Source organism: Phymastichus coffea, unplaced genomic scaffold (genome assembly GCF_024137745.1).
Source record: "Phymastichus coffea isolate CEN01 unplaced genomic scaffold, Cenicafe_Pcof_1.1 PCOF00200, whole genome shotgun sequence".
Classification (NCBI taxonomy): domain Eukaryota; kingdom Metazoa; phylum Arthropoda; class Insecta; order Hymenoptera; family Eulophidae; genus Phymastichus; species Phymastichus coffea.
In genome coordinates this window covers 1,702-21,975 of record NW_026707011.1, presented here as the reverse complement: position 1 = coordinate 21,975, position 20,274 = coordinate 1,702, and the positions used below count along the sequence as shown (strand labels likewise).

The following is a 20,274-nucleotide window of genomic DNA, read 5'->3' as shown; positions in this document are numbered from 1 at the left end:
CTTGCGTGCAAACTGTTCGTTTAACGCTCGCGTAATGCTCCAAAGCTTGAAGACGTGATTGTGTGTGCGTGTGTGCATGTGTGCTGCTGCTACTACTACTGCGCGCGCGAATGTGTCGCTCCGCTGCAAAGTGCCGACGAAAATCCGTAAGTGAACGAGGTTATTGTCACGTGTGTGATTAGTTCTTTCGTATCGCCGCCAAGGATAAAAGGAATTCAAGGAGAGTGATCTGTTTTTTCCTCTCGTCCTCGCTCGCGACGTTTGCGCCTGCAGTGCAAGACTCTCTCGCAGCTGGAAAATGGCCGCTGCGTCCTAACCTCAACAACGCGAACGAAGGAGAGAGAGAGAGAGAAAGAGAGAGAGAGAGAGCGTGAGCGTGTGTTGTATGTGCTGGGCCTATGACTGCCGTACAGGTGAGTGTGTTTCTCTACAACGGACAGGTCAAGTTTCTTTTTTTTACGTCTTTTCTTACACCTGTTACGATTTATTTTGTAGGCGTGTACAAGTACGATAGTCTAAGAATAATATGGTCGTTTTATCTCCGAGATGAGAACGAATGATGACGAATATCGCGAACACGAAAGGGAAATCCCTCTCTCCTCGAGCGCGTATATACTCGGCGTAAGAGTGCTTGTCTGTCTTATGTTATCACGGAAAACTTGTGAAAGTTTAGTGTCGTCCGAGTGTTTTTGGGGACGCAAAAGTCAACGAAGGAATTCGCGATCGATGCCGACTAGCGGTTAGCTAACGGAAAAGCTGCGGATACTTTTTCTGTCCATCTCTCTCCCTTTCTTGACGGTGTTGTAAGTGTAAGTAAGTGAGTGTGTATGTGCGCGTGCGTTGCCCGCCGCAAGAAAGATGAGGTTTTGCGTTTTTTGAGATTGCGATAAGGAATTTTTCCATTGTCGAATAAACTTTTAGCTTATCTATATACTTTCTCTCTGATTCGCTCTACGTCGGCGATGATATTATTGGTTAAGAGCACGAGAAATCGAAAGTTTGTTTTTTTTCAATTAGAAAAAATATTGCAATTCTATAAAAACTTGATATACATATGTATCCCTCAAATATCAAGTTTCTAAAACACGCGTGTTTAAAATATAAAAAAAAGATAACTCATATTCACAAAAAGTTACTTCGAAAGTCCGCCTGTATTCACGAAATAAAATTATTAAACCGTAAGAACATCGCGAGTGGCCAAAGAAAAACGCGCACGCCGGTGAAAATTACAGAAAACCATTAATATTTATCAATTTTTCATACACATTTTCCGTACGCTTATCCACGCGCCGTTAATCCTCGAAAAAGGATATCCTTTGGCTGCGATTTATTTTTTTGCGTAACTTCGACCTTGACGTTGAACTTTCCCGTTGGAGTCTTTCTTCTACGCCGACTCACTTGCGAAACTATCATCGCGAAAGGATTCAGGCTTCGATGATTTACAAGCGAATTGCCGTTGACGATCGCGATTCAATGCGCGTTTGTCTACGTATCTTCTTTTTTCTTTTTTCTTTTTGTTTGATTCTTTCGTTCGACGCGATAAGCGAATTTCATCCGGCGCACGCGGCAAGCTGCAATGCAGTATTTCCGCTAAGTTTGAAAAAACCATTACCAACGCCAAGCGCAATGAAGTATTTTTCTCGCTCTCGAGTAATTCATCAGCGAACGCTAAAGCGATCGACGCTTTATTACGAATGCCACGTGACTTACACAGTACGCTGATTTTTTTCTCTCTCTCTCCTCTCGGACGAGAATTCCATCTCTCGACGTTCGGCGTATTTGTTTGTTGTTGTCGTGTTATGCAAAGAGAAAAAGCGCTCGTGTCATCGTTCGACAATTAAAGACCGTTACGAAACAAGCGCGCCACGTCTTATATCTTGATTCACGGAAAAAAAAAATCAAAAAAACGATTCTTATCGTGGTTGGATTCCGCGCAGCCTCCCACCTGCCGTCGCTGCGACGGCCTCATATAATTGTATTTTTAGCAATGAGTCGCGAGGCAGCAGTTCCACGTGTGCATCCTGCCTTTACGAGTATTTTAATTGGCTTTTTTTGGCTGGAGTGTTATCATCGGCGAAGGTCATTTTCAATTACTATTCGATAGGCAGAGTTGTTGTGTATTTTTTGAGACGATAAAAAAATGGATGTAAATAACCTTGAGCGTTAAAAAGAAAAAGGTTATCTATCACGACGGATTACAGACTTGAATCATCAGTCAATTCTATTGGATAATCAGCGGCGAAACGAGAGATAAGAGAATGTACGGTGCCACGGCATAGCGTCACTTCGGCAAATTAGAATGCGCTCACGCCATTCAGGTGCTTCGCGCAAGTGCAACAATCGGGTAACGTGGATCCAACCGTGGCATCGATCAAACAATCTTTCCTCGCGTCCGTGAGCGAAGGAATGAAAAATCGGCGGGCGTCTCGCGCGTTTCCCCGCTCACTTTTTCCTCGCGCGTTGCGCAATTTCCGTCATCGCACGCCCGCAAATTGAATTTCCCCGTCGGGAAAAATGACTCAACTCCGCTCATTGTTCCACGCGAGCACATCCATTTGCGCGCGATGCACGCGCCACGTGACTCACGCCGTGGCTGTAGCGCCGCCGAAAAGGCAATTTCTTTTTTCTAGCCCGCTCGGATACTGATTTCGCGCGAGTCGCCGTTGTACACGGGACAACCTGCTGCTGCGTCCTAGTTTTCTCTATCCGATGGAATTTCTATGAGCCGCCGGCAAAGCCTCTCTTTCACTTCGGCCCCCTTTCTATATTGAAGCGTCTTGGGATACACGTACGTGCGCGCGTACACATTGACAGGTGGATTTTTCGGCGTGCAGGTTATTCTTTTCGAAATCCCGAGGAAAGCGGGTTCACCGACCGCGAGTGCATTTCTTCGAGGGGTTCTTTTTCTTTTTCGAAAATATACGCACGGAAAACGAAGTTTTTTTCCGCTTTTTTTTTAATGCTCACGTCTGCCTGGCGTGTGCATTAAAAAATTCTGCATAGGAATGAAAGCAACGAAACAAACCTTTGTTACTTTTTTCTTTCCTCCTCGCGTAGTCTGGAATCGTTAGGATTTTAATTGCAGGGAAGCTGTGCGCGCGCGTGTTCAAATTAAAATTGGACTTTGATGTCTGACGGGAGGCATTCGTTACGTTCCCCCAGCCCACTCTCTGCATTGTAATTTGTCTCTCTCGGTGTGTTAAAAAACGCAATTTCGCTGGCATTGCAGATCCCGTGACAGAAATGGGACTTGATCAGCGCGAACTCGCGAGCTCCCAAGCAGCAATGGCCCTCGTTTGAACGCCCGTCCGACTCGAGCTTCATTCGCAGCAGCGTCATCGTCAAGAATTCTAATCCCGAAAGATGCGGGAGCTAGCGGATTGTTGGATCCCCGGCTGCTGGTCGTCGTTGGGGATCTGAGGAAAATTCTCTTTTCGCTCTTCCGTTTTTTGTCTCTTTTCTATTTCTTTCTTTTTCGAAAAGAGAAGGAAATCTTATTTTCAATTCAGTCGGGGGAAAAAAAACGGCGAAGAGGAGACAAAGGAAGAAGCAATGTCGTTCCTGTCGAATCTGAAGAAGGCGTTCCACTTCGGTGGCAACGACGCCAAGAAGAAGAAGCTCTACAACAACATCAAGATGGACGTTAGCCCCGAGGAGTTCTGGGATATGGTGGGCGAACTCGGCGACGGCGCCTTCGGCAAAGTCTACAAGGTAACGCTGCGGAGAAACTGAGCTTCGTTCTTCCTGTCGTTTTCATTCGCTCGTAAATATCGCATTCGCGAAGTATTAACAATTACTCGTTTTTTTACAATTAGAAAACCGGCAGGCCGACTGATCTCTCCGAGCTATTATTTTTATGAAATATCGATTGTTTTTTTTTTACCTCGGTATAGCCAGGGTCGTGTGTATATTTCTTTACGACAAAACAATTGCAAGCGTACTCTTACTACTTTCGTCTCGGAGCAACAGGAGAAGAAGATCTCGAAATACATTATCGTCGCCGTCTCTCGAATCATCCACTCGACGAATCAAAGCAAAGTGAAAAAAAAAGAAAAATCAAAGTGAACAGGAAAACGAGGGTAGAGCGTAGCCTCGCCGAGCCTACGGACCCGTAAGGCTTCATAATTTAATTGCGCGAATGACGCAACGGGATTATCCTGGCTTCCGCCTCGGCGACATTGCCGACCTACTAAGAGCCGATCATTTTTTTCTTTTTTTCTTTTTTTCTATTTCCAATGGACTTTTCTTTCCCTTGCAGGCACAGCACAAGGCGACGCAACAGCTGGCTGCTGCGAAAATGTGCGCCCTCGAGGGCGAAGACGACCTCAGTGACTTTATGATCGAAATTGACATCCTCGCCGAGTGCAAACACCCCAACGTCGTCGAACTACACGAGGCTTACTTTATCGAGGGCAAACTCTGGGTCGGTTTAGTTTTTCTTCGTTTTCTTTTGTCTCGTAGCAACTAGCTTACGAATCTTTGGATAATCATCTCGTTCAGCTCGAATCGCGCTCTGGACAAGCCTCTTAAGATGAGTTAGTTCATTCTAATCCATCGGTTATTTATTCAATTTCAATTTATTTTGATCGCAACGTTGTCGATTAGTGAGCCTGCGATAGAGACGATTGATTTTCAACGTGCGATTCGAAACGAACGAGTTGAAAACGCACCGCACGTCGATCAACACTCTATCAAGGAAAAGAGCGGCGCATAGCGCCCAGCACGTGGAAATAGCTTGCTCTTTCTTTTCTCTAAATCGCTGAGCGAGGCGCGGTGTTTTATTCATTCATCGCTCGCTTCGAGCTCCTATTACCCTTGAGAACGAAACGTATTCTTCGCAGATGTTGATCGAGTACTGCGACGGTGGCGCGGTAGACTCGATAATGGTGGAATTGGAGAAAGCATTGACCGAGACGCAAATCGCCTTCATCTGCCAGCAGATGTGCAAAGGTCTTGCATTTTTGCACAAGGCTAAGGTCATACACAGGGACCTCAAGGCGGGCAATGTGCTGCTCACTATGGCCGGTGGAGTGAAAATCGGTGAGAAGCGACTTTTATTTCTCTTTTGAAATGCCTGTGCTATGCCTAACAAGACGACTCTTTACGCAGCGGACTTTGGAGTGTCAGCGAAAAACAAATACACACTGCAAAAGCGTGACACGTTCATCGGTACGCCATACTGGATGGCACCGGAAGTCGTTTTATGCGAGACGTTTAGGGACAAGCCTTACGATTTTAAGGTAATTAACAAGAAATTAATTCAGATAAAGATATTGCTAGGCTCATTACTTAGCACTAATTATACGTCATTTTCGAGAAAAATAATTACTTCATTTACGATTTTAATAATTGTAGGTGGACATCTGGTCGTTGGGTATCACGCTGATAGAATTCGCCCAGATGGAACCACCAAATCACGAGATGTCACCAATGCGAGTACTCCTAAAAATACAAAAGAGCGATCCACCAAAACTTGAGCACCCGAGTCGTTGGAGCAAAGACTTTAATGATTTCATCGCCAAAGCTTTGATTAAGGATCCTACACAGAGGCCGAACGCCGAGGAGTTACTCAGACATCCGTTCATCAACTGTACTCTTGATTCTAAGTCAGTTAGGGATCTGTTGCTAGAGTACAAGGCCGACGTTGTTGAAGAAGAACTCGTTGACGACGATGCCGAGGTACGTTTGTTTACTTTATTTCGTGTGTATTTATTTCTCAAAGTTCGGTGATGGATTTTTGCGACAGAAGATGCGATTGAATTTCGCTGACAAATTTATTCCAAAGTATATACTGTCGCATCTTCTCCGCGATGTGCAATTGTAAATAAGCAAAGCAAAAAAGATGCGAGGATTTGTACAGAAGATAACATGCCTGCATGTACTGCATCTTCTAACCAAAGAGTGAAAGCTTTAATACTAACAATGTTTGCGTGATGTCTGATACATTTTCTTTTCTTTGACAACTAAAAACTTGTACACTTCTCTTTCTGTCTCTATCAATTACTACAGCGACTTCTTAAAATTAGACATTGAATATCTCGTGTGGTTTAGATTGCTCTTTACAGTTGAGTACTACTTTCTAAAAATCTTTTTATTCTTGGAATAATTTCATGAATGCTGTTAAAAAAAGAAAACAACTAGAATTGCACTTACACGTGGCAAAAGATGATTTATATCCATCCGTCACAAATTTAACAACAAAAAATCAATGTGCCTTGAAATTTCTTCCACGCTTACTATAGAAGGCGAAAAAGGCGAAAAAGCACCGAGAACAGTATCAACGGATCGGTAAGCTGCTACCCAGTGATTCGATTGCCCTGTTCACTAAGAGCCAGTCAGTAATGTCCTCCTGCTTTGCTTGCAAAGTACATTGTGTGACAAACGATACTTAAATATTATGTCTTATTATATCTCGTTTTACTTTTATTTTTTCATTCTTGCCATGATTATTATATGTACATCTGCCAATTTATATATATCGGAGGTTTAAAAACCAAAACAATGCGACTTTTTGCCTTACTGGTTTAGAAAATACACGACTGAACTATATATTTATATATTTATCGTAAAGACGACAGACTTTGTATAAGCGTTCGTTTGTATTTTGTATCTTTAACGGGTAGCTATTTCTGTAGATTGAGCACGCAGCAATATTGTGTCTTTTTTTTTATGAATTTTGTTATAAATAGATCTATACGAATGAGCGTATTATATTGTTGTGAACATTGTTAATTATGTTTTTTTTTTATATTTGACAATTGCTAGAGTGCCATATTTGCGTAGCTTGGACGATAACCGTTACGAATTTACTTGTTTTTTCCATGATTTCAAATCGAAAGAAAATACAAAAGAAATGGTATTGTCTTATGACGCAATGGTTGCATTAAAACTGTTGATAATAAGTTTTTGTTGATTTTGATAAATTTTACGATGCGTTCTCTCTACTGATAGCTAAACTAGTACTTTAAACAAGTATTGTAGGATTATTGTTGAATAAATTTTGAAAAGTGTTCATAACGTGATTTTTGCCTAAATATTTCAGAATGGTAGTACATTTTTAATCGATATTTATTCAAATGTTGATGTGAATTTTACGAAAATAATATAGTGTTTTTAACACTAATCTTAATCGAGTTCTTAGTGAACAAAAATACGTATAGAAAGCTTACTAATATACAATAGTGTGATAGCTTGCGAAGGACTTAAATAAAAAACTCAGCAGAGAGAACGTTCAACTTTCAATTGAAAAGAACCTTTTCAGCCATATGTAGCCTTAAACACACACCAAATCAAACTTGATATATTAAAAACACGTTCGAATGAAAATATAAAGAAAGCCGAAGTGAAAAAATAATTTTAATCGATAGATATAAAAAACGATTTGCATGACCCAACAACACACCGCCGTAGGTAAGAGATTTGTCATTTTGTCCTCTTTTTGCCTTGTACAGTTATCAAATAAAAAGAAAAAATTTGACGATATTCGCATACAAAAACCATTTCGCTGTAGTTTCTCTATCTCCCTTCAAAGCCCTTCAATAGATTGAAACCCTTAACAAATAATGTTTTCTATGTGTAACCTTACTAACTCATTCAACTATATGATCATAAGAGATAAGGCCGATTTCTGAAACGAATGTGCAATCCGGTTTTGATGTCAACTACTATCATCGCCAGGTTAGTAATCAGACAACAATGAAAAAAAAACAACTGTCTTGCCTGTTCGTTTAACCTTCCGCTTGTTATGTGCTCGTTATTTTACTATTATTTATTCATTTCAGTTTCAATAATCTCCCTATTGCAGTTGTTTGATTGCGTAGATGGTTCAGTGATCCATTCGAATGTTTCTTTCTATTTGCCGTTTTATTAATTTTTACAGGAGCATCGCACCTCACAGCTTCCCCTGGAATTGGATCAAATCGGAGATGACTCTACATCTGTACGTAGCGACAATGAGCTTAAAGGTAACTTTTTGTTCCTTTTGTCACGTGTAATTACGCATCCGAAGAATTAATATACTAATCTTGTTATGAATTTTGTGACCGTAAAGTATCTCCAAAGATAGTGATTCAGAAAAAAAAGTAATATTTAGCTAAACTTAAATAGAAAGAGAAAATTAATTCACCAATTAAATATCAACTGATCTTTTCATAAACTTCGTGTTGTTTTTACAGTTGCGGAGAAAGAAAACAGCGTCACGCCAGCGGCGGCCACAGCAACAGTACCGGCAACAGCAGCTAAGAGAGAGGAAAGTAACAAGAGAGAAATCAACAGGGATGGTGAAAAGGAGGAGCGCAACAAAAAACTCCGGAAGGCCGAGTCAAAGGAAAATATTCCCGTGTCCACGGAGAAGAAGCCGGTAATGATCTTTCAGATGTAAAAGCGCGCACACAGACTCGTGACAAATTGACATGTGGGACGGTTCAACTAAAAGCGGAAATTGACTATTTTTCTTTCATTTCGTTTGAAGCGATACCGTTGGCTTAGATTAGATTTTTTTGGGCGGATTAGCGATATTCTTACGATTGTAATTGATTGGCTAACAAATTCGACTTCCAAGCTAAAAGATTTTTTTTTTTTCTAAAAATGTTATTTGTTTATTAATTTTTCAGGCTCCAAAACCACCAGTTTCGAACGTGGAAACTAACGAGCGACGTCTATCGAAGGGACCGGCTCCACCACCTCCGTCGCTCGCTCGACTGGAATGTAAACCCGAAGAGGTTGTAAAACCAAGTGCCATGGAAGCAGCGATAAAGCCAGTAAATGGTGAGAGTAAGCAACGCCGAAGCTCGGAAGGGGCCAGAAAACCACCACTCATCCCTGAGAAACCAGATCAATCGAGATCGAAGAGCGTCGAAGGTAAAAACAGAAATGTCGAAGAGAAAAGAAAGTCGGCACCAATAAAACCTGTAGAAAATATCGATGAATGGAAGAAACCAGTGTATAGCATGCAGAGTTCACTCGAAGAGAAAGAGCGGTAAGTGCAAATCGTAATAACTCTATAAATATAGAAAATAACATTTAACAATGTATTTTAATTGCAGCGAAAGAAAATTATCGACAGACTCAACTCCACAACAGCAAGTTGAAATGTGTAAACCCTTGGAAAGTGGCAATGACAGTCGACGTAGTTTGGAACAAAAGCGTAAGTCCGTCGAGGAGAAACTCAACGCCGTGTTGGAGAAACAATTGTCCCGCGACGTTGAGAAACAACAACAAGAAATTTTACGAAAACAAACGTCACGCGATCCGCTATCACTGAAAGCTAGCAGTCCATTAAAGGCTAGCATGTCGACCGGTGATATCAAAGCTGCCAGTAAACGTACAAGTAACGAGGAAGCTAGAAGTGAAGGTGGAAGTAGCTCAAGGAACGATTCGTTAGAAAATTTCGATGTTCTTACTCCTGCGAAGATTGAGGATACTGTCGATAAGGCGAGAGAAAATGTTATTGTCGGTGGCTCTAGTGTCAACGTGTCGGTCATCACGTCTACGCCGGTCAAAAGTAACGTGACAAGAAGTGGCAGTGGTGATATTGTTGTTATTACTGGTGAGTAACTTGAATTTCAACAATTGAAAAAGACAACGAATGAAATGGTTACAATCTTTCTTTCTTTGTTTTGTCTTGTAGGTACGCCACAACCGACTGATTCTGAACACCGTGCGAATACCTCAACGACAGTCCGTATAATGTCAGATAGTCCAGACCCATCAAATAGTTTAGCTAGTAACGTAAGTCAAGTCACAGTTGTAACTACTCATCCACCCGTGTTGATTGATGCAACGTCGACTCCACCACCACCTAGACGAGATTCTTCCGAAGTCGTTATTGTCGCTAATGAGACCAACAAAACGCAGGTATGTATTCATTTTTAATTAATAATCAATTTTCTACGTAATCATTATATACTGACGCGCAATTTTCCACGTTAGGTCAATGAAAGTTCTGCTGAAGATGACGGCTTCACTAGTCTCGATAGTCTCGAGTACACGCCACAAGAGGCAGCGATTGTTATCGAGCAGAAAAAGATTGGTAAACGATTGGACGAGTCAGAAGTGGTGATTGTCAGTCCAATCGAGAATGATCAACAGCAACTGCCACTTCATGACACTAGTCACGTGTCCGTCGTCACCGTCGGCGATGAACGCGAGCAGGTGAAGGACTCGTCGGCGTTGGCTGCTAGTGCTAATGACGATAGAGCCAGGAAGTTGGTCAATGGACAGGTATTAATTTTAACGCTGCCTGAAGTGATTTTTTTGAATTGATTTATCGATTCATTAGTCGATTAATTAAAATACACGAAACGTTAGAATTGCTTAGATAAAAAAATGCATTTTGAACTCGACCTGTAACTATATTAAATAAGAATGAAATTCTTCTTTTGAAGGATGTTTATGTGGTTCTTTTACAGGTGCGACAATCGCTTGACCAACCCATCTCTACGAAGTCATCTGCAAAATCAAAGAGTTCAACCGGGAGCGGTAAGTCCTCAAAGCGAGTATCACCGGACAGTTCGTCAACGGGATCGACGCGTTCACGTACACCAAGCAAAAGTATCGACCGTTCAGATGCTGAATCAATCTCGACGACCATCAGTCAAGACAGCCGAGGCTCGAACAAAGAAAGCAACCACGTTACAAATGGACCTAGCGAGAACGTTAACAATAGTGTTAACGAAAGCCATAGAACAGAATCCAGACAGTCTTCTGAAATGGACGAAGAAGTTGTATTGAGAAGGAAGCCGGAGTACGTTAGAGAAATTCCAAGGAGGACAAAAGAAGATATCGAGAGGATACAGCTAATGAATTTGAAGAAGAAAACTAGGAAACGTACGAGAAAGTTTGAAATCGATGGCGTGGTTGTTACGACAACAACCTCTAAGGTAATTTCAAAATCATCTAAATTGAATTTTCACAAATGAATAATGAAACTTACATTTATGCTTCATACTTAGGTTATCTATGGTGATGATGAGAACGGCAAATTCTACGATGACCAAATCTTCCGTAAACAGGAGCTTCGCGAACTTAAGATGTTGCAAAAGATGGAACAGAAACAATTCCAAGATTTGTCACAAAAAGCGCATTTCAACAAAGACCAGCTCGAGAAACGATGCGAACAAGAACGTCAAATTCTTGAACGTACCGCAGAAGCAGAACTAGAGACTCTTTTGAGGCAACAACGTCAAGCTCTTGACAAAGCCGAGGCACAGCAGGAGACAGATCTCAGGCTTGCATCAAAAAAGATTAGGGCTGAACAAGAGAGAGAATTGAAACAATTCAGAGAAGGAATCAAGCAGGATTTGAGATTACTTAAACAAGAGGTTGATCTTATGCCTAAGGTTTGTTTCAAACAAATACATTTTTTTGTCATTTGTTCGGTTACGTTATTCATTATCAAAATATTCAATATCACAGGAAAAACGCAAGAACGCATTCAAAGTTAGAAAAGAAAAGCTAGAAGCCGAGCACGAGGAGCGCGAAAAACTTTTCTTGGAAAAGTTGAACGAAACGCACGATGCATCGATGCGTCGATTATCCGACAGCCATCGTGAGAAGATCGCTTTAATGGAACGTCAATTCCTGCAGCAAAAGCAGCAGCTTCTACGTGCACGTGAATTAGCGATTTGGGAATTGGAGGAACGCCAGATACACGAACGTCAACAGCTTCTCAAACGTCAATTGAAAGATATATTCTTCCTGCAACGCCATCAAATGCTTATCAGGCATGAAAAAGAACTCGAACAGATGAAACGAATGAATCAACGTAAAGAAGAGGAATTAGTTAAGAGACAAACTGTTGAGAAGAGAAATTTGCCCAAGAGGATTCGGAATGAAATGAAAGCTCGCGAAATGATGTTTAGGTATGAATATAATCATAATAATTGAAGGAAAAGTTGTGTTTTACAAAACTAAATACCTCATTCCGCATTTGTAGAGAGTCGATGAGGATTTCGATATCATCAACGTTAGTCTCAGATCCAGATGCCGAACGTGATAAGTTAAAGAAATTCCAAGAAAATGAAAAGAAACGTTACCGCGCCGAACAACAACGTTTCGAGCTGAAGCACGCGAGGCAATTGGAGGAGATGCGCGCATCGAGCGAGTCGACGATCAAAGAGCTTGAACAGCTGCAAAACGAGAAACGTAAGATGCTTATGGAACACGAGTCAATTAAGCTCAAGGAACAAGAGGAGGCCTATGCGAAGGAGTTGCGCGAGTGGAAAGCACTGCTTAAACCACGCAAACAGGTACGTGATTTCGAACTGAGCATGATGAATTGTCATGATCGAAAAATTGGTTTTAATCAGTTTGCTAGCATGAATGCATACAGTTTTAAAAAGTGCGATTGTGTTAAAATTAAGCAATAATAAACTATCTTAAAAAATTTTACTTTAATATTGTTATAACAATTTTAATTTGTAAATAGAAATTCGCTTACTTTTACAACAATCTTGCACTAGAAGAAATATTTTCGAATATCCGCTAAGCTTTTTTTTTTATTTATAGTGCATACTAATGTTCTATTGCCTGGTTTTTACGTCAACTCTATTTTTAAACAAAACAACTACGTATCCTAAATGGAATAGATACAATCAGAAATATATTTTTTTAAACTTATATAAAAAATAAATAACGAACGGTTTTGACGAGACACGAAAAAAAAAACAATAAAACCTGTTACACAGAACTTAGAAGCCGAGCTGGCATCAGAGATGGAGGCCCTGGAGTCTAGGTACCGGGGCTACCTACCGTCACGACTAAGCGGCTTCTACTTGACCAACTTCGACTACTCGACCTTCACTACTTTCAAAAGCCCATCCACGTCCCCCGAAAAACGCCGTTCATCCCTTGCCAATTCCACTCCCAGTTCGCCCTTTAGTATACCAAGAGTATCTCTGCGTTTTGGTGGCTCAGATACGAGTTCACTTGGCACTGCTGGCACTTTGCCCAGGAGGTACTCGTCCGGTACTAAACCTGATCTCCTACCATCACCATCTCCTCGTCGATGATCCTCTGTGTCTTTTTTTCTGGCTTTCGTGCGTTTTTGGTCGAAGCTGTATTCGTGTATGTCTCACAGGTTTCTTGAGATTTAGAATATTGTTCTGAATAGCTAGTTAAAAACAATAACAATTTTTGTTCTCGTATTCGACTTTTCAAAATTGTATATATAACGATGCGAATGATAATTGATAAATTATATCATTTCGCGTAAATAGTTGAATGGCAAAATTTAGCTTTGAGTAAATGTACATTCTGGTGCATGCGAAAAAAAGTAATATGCAAATACAAAATACACAGGTACAGCTTCCAACGACCATATCTCGTCTCCGCTTCATCCTCTCGTGTGTTGTCTTCAAACCTCAAAAATCCTCCCGTAGCAATGAAATTAATCCGACTAAATATTGAATGTTCGAGTTTAAAATCTCGAACTCGAATGACTCGATTACTTTATCGTGATCTTTGTTTTCCTTTCAATTAATGAATTATTCCATTGTGTTTATTTAAATACTGCTTTTTGAAAATCTTAAGCCGTGCGGTTTAACACTTCAGATATGTTTTGATGATTAATATTTGAGTTTATTTTATTTCACACAGCATTTAGTTTCAAAACACTAATAATTTTTTGTGTTTGAATCGAGTTTCTCGTAATTTAACATTGATTTATGTCTCGTAATGTTAACGAGGAATCCGCCAAAACTGAATCAAAGATGTTCAACAGAATTTTGTAAAGGTTTTGACCGAGCTTACATTTTTTTTCTTGTACAAAATTTATTTACGTTCATTACTAATAAAACAAAAAATTAAATTTATTGTATTAATTTAAAATGTAATAATATATTAGTTTCAGCACAAAAATATCAAAATATTAGATACACAAAAACGTAGTATAGCATAGATGATAATCTACAATTACGCTGAATTTTTTTCTTTCTGTAACGTAATATACAGATTGAAAAATGTTGTATTTCAACGCGTCGTTTGCTCCGAAGAAACGTAAGCTTTTTACGTATGCTGACGTGATGTTAGTTTTGCTTTTTTCATTTTCTCACTCTGTTCATATTTCATCTGTACTCTTTTCGTTAGCTAAAAACCAACCAAGCCGCTTGCACGTATTAGTCGAGCGTCACCAGTCTATTTGCTTGTCGGCGTTGTTCTCTACAATACTTTGTTGACTGAAGTCATTCTGCTCATCTACTTCTCTTTCATCGTCATTATTGTCGTCATCATCATCCCCGTCTTTCGAGTTTCCTTGGCAGTCACTGATTTGGTTCTTCATATTATTATCATCACTTCCAGCTCCTGTTTAAGCCATTCTTATCAAAGAACCGTGTCACAGAAACAGCACTACTCTGTAAGTCACTTCAAGGTCTCTAATGTTTTTCTCCGCTAGAAGCGCTAGGATTGGTCTGGATAGGTGTAAAGGATGTGTTCCTATATGGCCTATTTTTTCCACCTTTGTGGAATTAAAACCATTTAAGTGCACTGTAGTTTTTGCCACAATTATTACATTGTCAAAAACTTACATTTCTAGCCAATACGAAGACGCTTTGCTGGAATTTCTTTTTATATTTAAAGTATCCTGCAAGATATTTTTTTTGTTTGAATTTATTTTAATAGTAAGTTGACTATACACGCCAGCTTTATACGCATCCAGGATGTTCGGTTTAAGTTTCCACTACTAAAACCACTGTTAAGTCTCAATAACGTAGCCGAGACTTGTGTTTATTGAAAATAAAATAATGTTTTATTTATTTTTATTATTACCGATCACTCGATAATCTATCTGTGTTTATTTCTGTTAGGGCAGGTCTTGGCAGTTTCCTTTGTACTTCTTTACTCGGCTGTTATTTTGTAGTGCTCTGCTCTGCTTACTGAGCTTTTTTGGTTGGCTTTGCTTGGATCTATCCTCCTCGATGAGGTTGATGACTTTGACAATAATCATATATGAACGCTCGGTTTTTGATAGTCAATAGAATGGTCTATTTGTTTAATAATAATAAGTAGGAATTGAGAAATAAATTCCATGTAAATGTAAATTTAGTAATGATCTAATCGAGTAATATTGATTAAATATTGAATGTGATTTCTTCGATTTCTTCGTCGTGGTCTTTGTTTTCCTTTCAATTAATTAATGATTCGATTGTATCTATTTAAGTTATACTTTTTGAGATTCTTAAGCTGCGCGGTTTAATACTTGAGATGTATTTTCATGATTAATAGTTCAGTCTGCTTTCATTCGCACAGCATTTAATTTCAAGACACTAATTATATTTCATGTTTGAATCGCATTTCTCGTGATTTAACATTGATTCATGCCTCGTAATGATAACGAGAAATCTGCCAAAACTTATTTAAAATGTTCAATAGAATTTTGTAAAGATTTTGTCCGAGCTCGCATTTTTTCTTGTACAAAATTTCTTTACGTTCATTGCTTGTAAAACGAAAAATTAAATTTGTATTAATTAGTAATAATGTAATAATAATTCGCTTCGGTAAAAAAAATATAAATATTGTATACACATCAAAAAGAAGTGTAGCATAGATAATAAGCCACAAATACGCCGAACGTTTTCCTTTCTGCAACAAGATATAGAGGTTAAAAAATGTATTTCGACGTGCTGTTTGCTGTGAAAAAAAACGTAAGCTTTTTGCCTATGCTGACGTGTGTTATTTTTGCTTGCTCCTTTCTTGCTATGTTCGTATTTCATTTGTAGTGTTTACGTTAGCTAGAAAATCGACCAATCCACTTGCACGAGTTAGTCGATTGTCGGCAAATATAATAGGCATGCAATATTTTTGCTACTTACTTCATAGAGTAATATATTTTTTGAAGTGTCTGTCATTGGAGCTACAATATCCCTTACCTACAAAATGATTATCCCTTGAAAAATGTTATTGTCCTGTGTGGTAAATCTCTTTTTATGTAATTTGTCTTTGTAGCCATTTACTTATTTTTATGTAAGTCATAAAAATCATGTATGTACATGTACGTCAAGGTAACGCATGGTCATAATACAATAATATCTACGTTTTGCAAATGCAAGTGTTCATTTTGGGTAAGACGAATCGGGCTAATGGTGATCATATATAATCATTACGTTTCATTATCCCATTATGTTTATTATGTTTTTGGGTGCTTGAACTTTTTTGTGTTCTTAAAACAATGATAACGTCCAAAAAAACATATCGATCCTTATTTCGCGCAAAGTACCCCTATGAACGGAAATTTGGATTTGGATTTGAGAGATGAAGATCTCTCGTCGGAAAATTTATCACGAAGGTTAGTCCTACAATTATAATTTTTTCGATCACCATTCGTCGATCATTACGAAAAAGCTATCTATCGAGCTAAGATTATTTTTCACAATTTCGGAAGAAAACGTGTTACGGCATTTTCTCATCGTCGTAAACACGTAGAAAGCGATCCACATAACGAAAACGGGGCGAACAGCGGAAAGAAATTAACGAAACTCTTGTGTGAATTGTTGCAGAAGCTAGAAGAACAATTTGCCATGCAGCTCGAGGAGCAAGAATCGGTGTACAGCCCGAGCGCCGTGCCTCTGTGCCTACCACCGGATCTGCCCGACTTGACTCACCACACAGCAGGCGGCGGCTCAACTCGTAGCTCGCTTTCGTCAGTCAGCGAAGGCTAGATATTTCTCTGATATCCTCGTACCTGTGATATACCAATTTTTTAAATTGACGAACTATCAATTGCGAGTAAAAATCTACCTTTCGTTTGTTTCCGGTATACGTGCGTCCACATTCGTAATTTATACTTACGAGGAAAATAACCAACAAAATATTAAATCCGCCCAAAGCCTTAGTCAATTTGATCGAAATTTGTACATAAAAAAGTTGTTGGGCTGTTAGCACGGGCTTACGAGTACTTCAGTACAAACAATGACTTCCAAAAAAAGAAGGCGAGACGTGCGCGTATAACTCTGAAAATTACATTAGCGACGAGTATTTTGTACAGAGTATATGTGTGAGTAGGTTGACGATGAACAATCGGCATCAAGTTGTTACACGGCAACAGCGATCAATGGCATTACGAATTAGTTTTCTACTTTTGTACTCCTCGGAAGCTTGTTTTTATCAAAACGAGCTTGATCGATGGTATTTCGTACATTTATGATGTCGAGACTTTGTCGCATATAAGTGTATCTCAAAAACAATGTTTATTGTGTATTTATATATTCACTTATATGCCACTTAAAGAATATGAAGCTCGAGTCATAAGTTTATATCGCTATAAGATGGCTTTTGTACATAATTTTTTGGAAGCCGATCATCAGCTATAAATTATATCGGTACTGCATCATCGATATCCATTGAATATTTGTTCTTTTCTTTGTAAATATCCGATAGAGGAAATAATTCCAAAACAAAATATACGTTTATTATACATTATTGTACTGATAGGATTTTACTCTGAATGTAACATCAAAAATTATGAGGTAATTTTATCAAGTCTATTCAAAAATTGAAGGCATTTTTCATTGAGTATATAATTGTTGACACTGAAAGCATCAGTCGGAGAGCACACGTGCCTATATCCATTACACAAGTGTCGTTTTCTTTTTCTAACAAAACTTTCAATACAAAGATTGACTCTTATTTAACCGTAATTATTTAAGAATATTGTTTGTAAATTGCAGTATGTAATATATTATTTTAGATCGTACACATTTTCGTTTGAAAGAACAAATGTTTACGTTACTTATATATTACACTCCATTTGTAAATAACGGTTTTACAAGTCTTCCTGTATATTCTCTGATAAGAAAGAGTATATAGATTTATACGTGGTAAATACAACTTGTATATACACTAAGTTTATTATCACCTACCTTTGTTTTTAAAAGTAAAACGAAAAAAATTCTCCTGGACTTTCAGTGTCGAGGCACATCTATACACATACACACAGGACTGAGTTTGTTACATGTATAGCATTCAAAATGCGTCACTAGATTAAGCGCTTCAGTTATGAAATATTATAACAGATATATCTTTATACGAAAGTAATGCCCGTCGTCATTTACTGTCCAGACTCTGAGTTAATTATTCGTATAATTTAGAGTCTGTTGACAAAAGAAATACAATTTTTGGCAAGTTCAAAGCATATTTATTATATTATACATGTAATTCCGAATAAGAATTGTAATTATTCTTTATTGGAAAAAACGAAACGAGGATGGTGGCTCTGTTACATCGAGTGCAAAATGAAAGTAAAAGTAAAAAAGGTGTTCATTGTATTATAAACGCATAGAATATATTTTTTAGAACTTGCTCAGAACTGGATTTACACATAAGATTAACACGAAAAAGTTAGCTGATAATTAATTATGATTAATATCGCTTAATTTTATCACATCATTAATCTTTATTAATATTATTTTTTAAAAGAAATTATGGAAATGATGCTTAGCTATTTGCGGTAATTATCATTATATAATATTAAAACAAATTTAAAGTATAATAAAACTTTCAATTTTACGAGAAAAATCGCTTTCATTACCTATATCCAGCGGGAATAGAGAAGCAAACATAAATTCAGAATTGATTAACTCGGTTGAGCGACTCGATCGAGCAAGTACAGTAATAACGAGTATTATAAGCAAAGCGGCTTCAAAAAGGGGGGACAGCGAGCAACGCAACGAACAAATCGGATTACCCGGTCGAGTAAATCCAACCGGGAGGGTGGATATGTATTGCACGCGTGCGAAGGCGCGAAATTCGAATTGAATTGAAGTGGCTCAGTTGTCGGCGCCTGGAGTGTCATTGAAGGTGTGACAAAACGTGTATATCGGAGCCCGCTATCTCTTTCCTCTCATTCAGCTTCTTTAGCATGGCGAGGACGGCCGGCGGAGGGGAGTGAAGAATTAAAGTCAAAGACATTGGCATCGTAGCGCGCGAATTGCAGAGAGAGAGAGAGAGAGCGAAGGGGGAGGATTGCCCCGCAGGATGATCTCCGAGTGAGACAGTAGCGACGACGCTGGAGATCAAAGGCGCGGCGAAGATCAAAGGGGATGCTCTGCTCGGCACGCGAAGTTGAAGAGAAGCCAAGAGGAGGGATAAATGCGGTGGCAAACTCTTCTTTTTTTTTTGCTTTGCTTTACGTGCCAGCTTCTTTTGTCCTTGAATCTCTTGTTTTTTTGTAGTCGCAAGAACGTTTGTAGAAGGTGTGAAGTAGAGAGAGAGAAGCGAGTAGGCCTTTTTTCAAGACGCCAACTAGGGTGAGTTTCCGAAAATGAAGACACCACGCGGTGGGACTGGCGCTGTCTGGCTCTCTCGGACGAGGACGCGGCGGCAGTCGAGCTAGAAGATCGGCGTATCGCCGTGCAGAGCCGAGCGAACGCGCGAGATAACGACAAAAGGGGGGCAAATTCCCCTTGTCGCCGTTGTTCAGTCTCTTTGTCGCGCGAGGCGATAGCTCGGCGCGCTTTGGCGCGCGCAATTTATAAGTTATGCGGCTCGAGGCGACGTTTTCGCTCGGCGAAACGCGCGGCGTGAGGGGGGTGGGGGGGGGGGGTCGCGCGCCGAGCGTAGGTGTGTAAAACGGCGAACATTCGGCTCGCGCTTATCGTTTCTTTTTGTTTTTTTTCTTCTTTCCTACCCGCCCAGCTCGGTCGCTCAAACCACTCCGACCGCTCGGGGCTGTTTATCCTGCTTTGCTTTTACAATGGGCCATATAGCTTATGACACTCGAGATAGCGCCGCTCGCATGAGTCACGGCTCGCTTTTATGCATTTTCGCCGGCACGCGGCTGCGCTCCTTTTTTTTTTCTTCCCCCCCTTTTCGGCGTTTTCACCACTGCGCGGCCGGTTTTCATTGCACGAGGATGGCCTTTGTCGCGTGGCTTTTATCGTGTCGCTGCGATTTTATTTTTTTTGCCTCGGCTCTCGGGCGGCCCGACCCAGCTCCGTTTGTTCTGAAAAGGGTCAAGCTGCCGCGCGAGCAATTTTCATTGTTAAAAATCGCGCGGTTTTCCAGTGCTTTTTCACCACCGCCCACTCGTAAATATACAGATGCACCGGAAATCTTTGTACACAGTCGCGGAAAAAACTTTCAAACGTTCCCTCGAGGCCCCTCTCCCTTCCCCGAATTATCTCGCGCTTCCCTTTCAAACCGCAAACAGCGAAACCCTTTTATCACTCTCTCACTGGAAGTTTTGCCCAAATTGTCGCTGACACATTTCCAATAGATGCGCTATATACACGCGCGTCTCCGCCGGGAGTACCTAAAAGGCATTTCAAACCATCTCTCTGC

General features: G+C 39.8%; 1 protein-coding gene across 8 annotated transcripts; it reads left to right on the top strand.

Annotated features, from left to right (window-relative positions):
- The first annotated feature begins 5 nt into the window (after window positions 1-5).
- On the top strand, window positions 6-18,499 carry LOC131673839 (serine/threonine-protein kinase 10). 8 transcript variants are annotated; one of them, XR_009302748.1, is made up of 20 exons: window positions 6-146; window positions 3,230-3,711; window positions 4,259-4,423; window positions 4,842-5,040; window positions 5,110-5,240; window positions 5,356-5,679; window positions 6,243-6,288; window positions 7,613-7,677; window positions 7,880-7,964; window positions 8,175-8,359; window positions 8,613-8,977; window positions 9,045-9,547; window positions 9,629-9,855; window positions 9,931-10,221; window positions 10,410-10,880; window positions 10,953-11,339; window positions 11,416-11,861; window positions 11,936-12,248; window positions 12,687-16,282; window positions 16,494-16,631. XR_009302748.1 is itself a non-coding variant. In XM_058952173.1 (19 exons), exons 2-19 carry the CDS (start codon window positions 3,553-3,555, stop codon window positions 16,653-16,655), a joined length of 4,524 nt encoding a protein of 1,507 aa, XP_058808156.1. In that variant the 5' UTR covers window positions 273-413; window positions 3,230-3,552; the 3' UTR covers window positions 16,656-18,499. The 8 variants fall into 8 exon arrangements, 2 of the variants coding, with proteins under 2 accessions (XP_058808156.1, XP_058808157.1); XR_009302746.1 differs by lacking the exon at window positions 6-146 and adding an exon at window positions 273-413; XR_009302747.1 differs by lacking the exon at window positions 6-146 and adding an exon at window positions 273-413 and having other exon boundaries at window positions 12,687-14,353; window positions 16,494-16,627.
- The last annotated feature ends 1,775 nt before the right edge of the window (window positions 18,500-20,274 follow it).

Bases quoted from the DNA above. Each gene is read 5' to 3' on its own strand.
- LOC131673839 (XM_058952173.1), top strand. From the start codon at position 3,553: ATGTCGTTCCTGTCGAATCTGAAGAAGGCGTTCCACTTCGGTGGCAAC. The intron at 6,289-7,612 runs GTAAGCTGCTAC...TATGATCATAAG, and splicing joins AGAACAGTATCAACGGATCG to AGATAAGGCCGATTTCTGAA. The intron at 11,340-11,415 runs GTTTGTTTCAAA...TCAATATCACAG, and splicing joins AGGTTGATCTTATGCCTAAG to GAAAAACGCAAGAACGCATT.